Source organism: Crocodylus porosus, unplaced genomic scaffold, assembly GCF_001723895.1.
Source record: "Crocodylus porosus isolate Cpor-Errol unplaced genomic scaffold, CroPor_comp1, whole genome shotgun sequence".
NCBI classification, from domain to species: domain Eukaryota; kingdom Metazoa; phylum Chordata; order Crocodylia; family Crocodylidae; genus Crocodylus; species Crocodylus porosus.
In genome coordinates, this window is record NW_017728922.1 from 1370844 (window position 1) to 1374122 (window position 3279).

Sequence of the window (3279 nt, forward strand, 5' to 3'; positions counted from 1 at the left end):
GTGCGGGGGACGCCCGCGGGGCCGTGGCAGAGCAGGGAGAGGAGCTGCCGGGACCTCAGCGGCCGGCACGCGCCCGGCAAGCCATGCCTCGCGGTCGGGGTGCCAGGCCCAGGCTCGGCCGGCGCTATCTATAGCTGCTGTTGCTGCCCGGGCGCGGAGCTGCTGTTTGCGACAGAGGTGGGGAGGGCAGGCGGGTAAATATAGCTCCTTGTCGCGCGCTCCCGGGGCGGGCGGTGACTCACGGCTGTCTCCAGGCGCCGCTCCCCACGGGGCAGGGGCTGCAGCCTCGGGGGGCCTGTTCCGCTGCAGGCGTCTGCTCAGACCCGGGCGCGGGTGGTCAGCCAGCACAGGCTGCCGGGGTCCGGAGGCCGTGCTGCCATGGGGCTGGCGGTGCCTAGGCTGGCTATGGGAGTCGTGCTCGGTGGAGGATTTTTCATGCCCCGAAGGCTGGGTGGTGCGGGGTGGGGGACCGGCCTGCAGACCTCGCTGCCGCGGGGTGCAGCTCAGCCTGGGCACAGCTGGGTTCAGAGCGGCTGGAGCAGTAGCAGCTCGCAGTGGCAAAGAGCTCCAGACAGATGGTGAAGCCCAGCCAGGCCCTGGCATTGCCCAGTCCACGGCCCGTCCATGCTGCCCTGTTGGCCTCCCTCGTGTCACGCAGCCGCTCTCCCCTCTGCCGGCAGAGAACCTCTGGAGCACGTACCTGGCCAAGGGCGTGATCGTGGAGAAGCAGGGGATGCCCTCGGTGTCCCCCTCGGACGCCCCCGTGGACTTGGACCAGCCCTACGTCTTCAGCGACATGACCTCGTACTTCACCCTCCTAGTGGGCATTTACTTCCCCTCCGTCACAGGTAGGCGTTGCTGCCAGGCATGGGCCCAGCCACACAAGCAGGGAGTGCGTGTGCATGTGTGCCAGCCCTGTGCAGGCGTGTGCGTGGACCTGCACAATCCAGCCTGCTGCGTGTGTGCATGCGCCTGAGTGTGTGTGCACACGAGTCTCTCGTTCCTTTCTGAGTGTCTCCGGTGCCCAGCCCTGGCTGGCTGGCCCCTGCCCTGAGGGCTTGTGCTGCTCCTGCCAGACCCACTCGCCCCTGCTGTGGGGTCAACACCTCCCAGGCCGGACACCTCCCAGGCCAGCTCTGGCGGCCGGTCGTGCCCGCTCTGTGCCCTTGTGCCCCATGAGTAATTGAGGCCATGCCGTGATGCTCCAGTGCAGCGGGGACGCACCAGGGCCTGGGCTCTGTCTGGCCTGCCTGCGAGCCCCTGCAGCAGGAGGAGGCGAAGGCAGGGCCGGCTCCAGGTCATGCTCGCACTGAGCTCCCTCCAGCCTCCCAGGGCTTGGGCTGCATGCCGGCCCTGGCACTGGGGCTAGGGTGGACGTTGCTTGGTGGGGGCAGGGGCAGCTCGCCCGCTCCGCTGCGGCTACCCTTTGCTGGGCCCAAAGGTGCTGGTAGCGCCCTTTGCTACCGTCAGCTGAAGGGCTGATAACACACCGCACTCGCTTGCGTGATAGGACCTGATCCTGTGAGCCACAGCAGCAGGATCCACGGTGGGTCTGCTGGGCAGATCCCCTGGGGCTGGGTGTATGTATGTGTGGGCGTATGTGTGTGTGCGTGTGTGTATGAGGCTCTGTGTGTGCATGCACCCTGGGGCCGTGTGTGCACAGAGCTGTGCACACTGGGCTGTGTCACTCGTGCAGAGGCGTGTGCTGCTGCATGGGATTGTCCCCCAAGGTGCAGCTCTGCCCCCCACTTACCCAGGGCCAAGGTGCAGCAGGGTGCAAGGGGCTGGGCGTGGAGCTGGAAGTGGACTGGGGCTGGAGGGAAGGACCTGCCGCGTGCTGGGCCATGCTGGGCCAGGTTGGTGTGCGCCGAGCTGGGCCACCCTGCTCCCTGCCGTGGTGCCCAGCAGACGGGGGCCCTCCCTTGTGTGTTGCAGGGATCATGGCCGGCTCCAACCGCTCGGGCGACCTGCGCGACGCCCAGAAATCCATCCCCACCGGCACCATCCTGGCCATCGCCACCACGTCAGCTGTCTGTATCCTTGGGGTCGGGCAGCGCCGGGGCTGGGGCTGGGGGGAGCGGGGAGGCCTGGCTGGGCTGCTCCGGGTGTGGGGGTGGGACAGGACAGCCCGGTGGCAGGGGCGGGGGGCTCTGCCGCTCAGTGGCTCCTTCACGGCCTGCAGACATCAGCTCGGTCATCCTCTTCGGAGCCTGCATCGAGGGTGTCGTGCTGCGGGACAAGTGAGTGCGCGGGGCTGCGCCCGGCCTGGCCCCGCTCCGCTGTGGGACGCGGCCGGACCCAGCAGCTGCAGGACAGGAGGGGCGGGCAGGCGGGGTGGGCAGGGCTGCCCGGCGGGAGCCGGCACGTGGCGGCTTGCGTGGGCTGTGGGGCTGGCACGTGGCGGGTGGCAGGACCTGCTTGTCAACAAGCGGGTGCCAGCCGGCCCGGGAGCTGAATCTAGGGCACCCCCCCGCCGGGCTCGGCAGATGACAGTTTTGGGTTGGGATGCTCTGCGGCGGTGGGTGGAGGAGCCAGGGCGCAGGGTGTAGATGCAGCGTGCCGGGTGCTGGGTCCAGGGCTGACGCCCCTCTGCCCCAGCCTCAGTTTCCCCGTGCGGGGGCCCAGGGGGACTCGGCGGCCTGGGACCGGGTACACCGCTGCTTCCTGCCCCTGCCCGTCCTGGCCGGGCTCCTGGGCAGCGCGGATCCAGCCCCTGTGCGGGGGTGGCAGTGGCAGTGGCCCTGGGGGTCTGCAAGCCCCTGCCCTGGGTGACGCCGGTGCCCCGCAGGTTTGGCGAGGCGGTGAGCGGGAACCTGGTAGTGGGCACACTGGCCTGGCCGTCGCCCTGGGTCATCGTCATCGGCTCCTTCTTCTCCACGTGCGGGGCAGGGCTGCAGAGCCTCACGGGCGCCCCGCGCCTCCTCCAGGCCATCTCCCGGGACGGCATCGTCCCCTTCCTCCGGGTACGTGCCCTGCGGCCCCTGCCTGACCCACAACCAGGCCCCAGTGTGGCCCCACCGTCCAGGGCACAGGCAGCCCTGGCCTTGCTGGGCCCGGCGAGGAGGCGCGGGGGCGGATGCCAGAGCCGGCAGTGCTCCCGGAGCCGCAGCCCTGGGTCGCGGGCGCCTGTGCTGCTGCGTGCAGACGGGCACAGGCCGATGCAACCTGACAGCTCCCCGAGGCCACGGCAGCTAATTTTAACTCGCTGCCACATCCCGCGCCGGAGCCTGAGGAGCGTGGCAGCCCCGGCTAATGCAGCGAGACGTCCCCCCACCCCCG

General features: G+C 70.0%; 1 protein-coding gene across 1 annotated transcript in view; it reads left to right on the forward strand.

Moving 5' to 3' along the window:
* Nucleotides 1-3279, forward strand: part of SLC12A5 (solute carrier family 12 member 5) — a 31317-nt gene that overhangs the window by 20417 nt on the left and 7621 nt on the right. Inside the window, 4 exon segments of the mRNA XM_019539792.1 lie at nucleotides 681-848; nucleotides 1936-2034; nucleotides 2183-2240; nucleotides 2789-2963. Of these exon segments, the coding sequence (XP_019395337.1) occupies nucleotides 681-848; nucleotides 1936-2034; nucleotides 2183-2240; nucleotides 2789-2963 (500 nt within the window).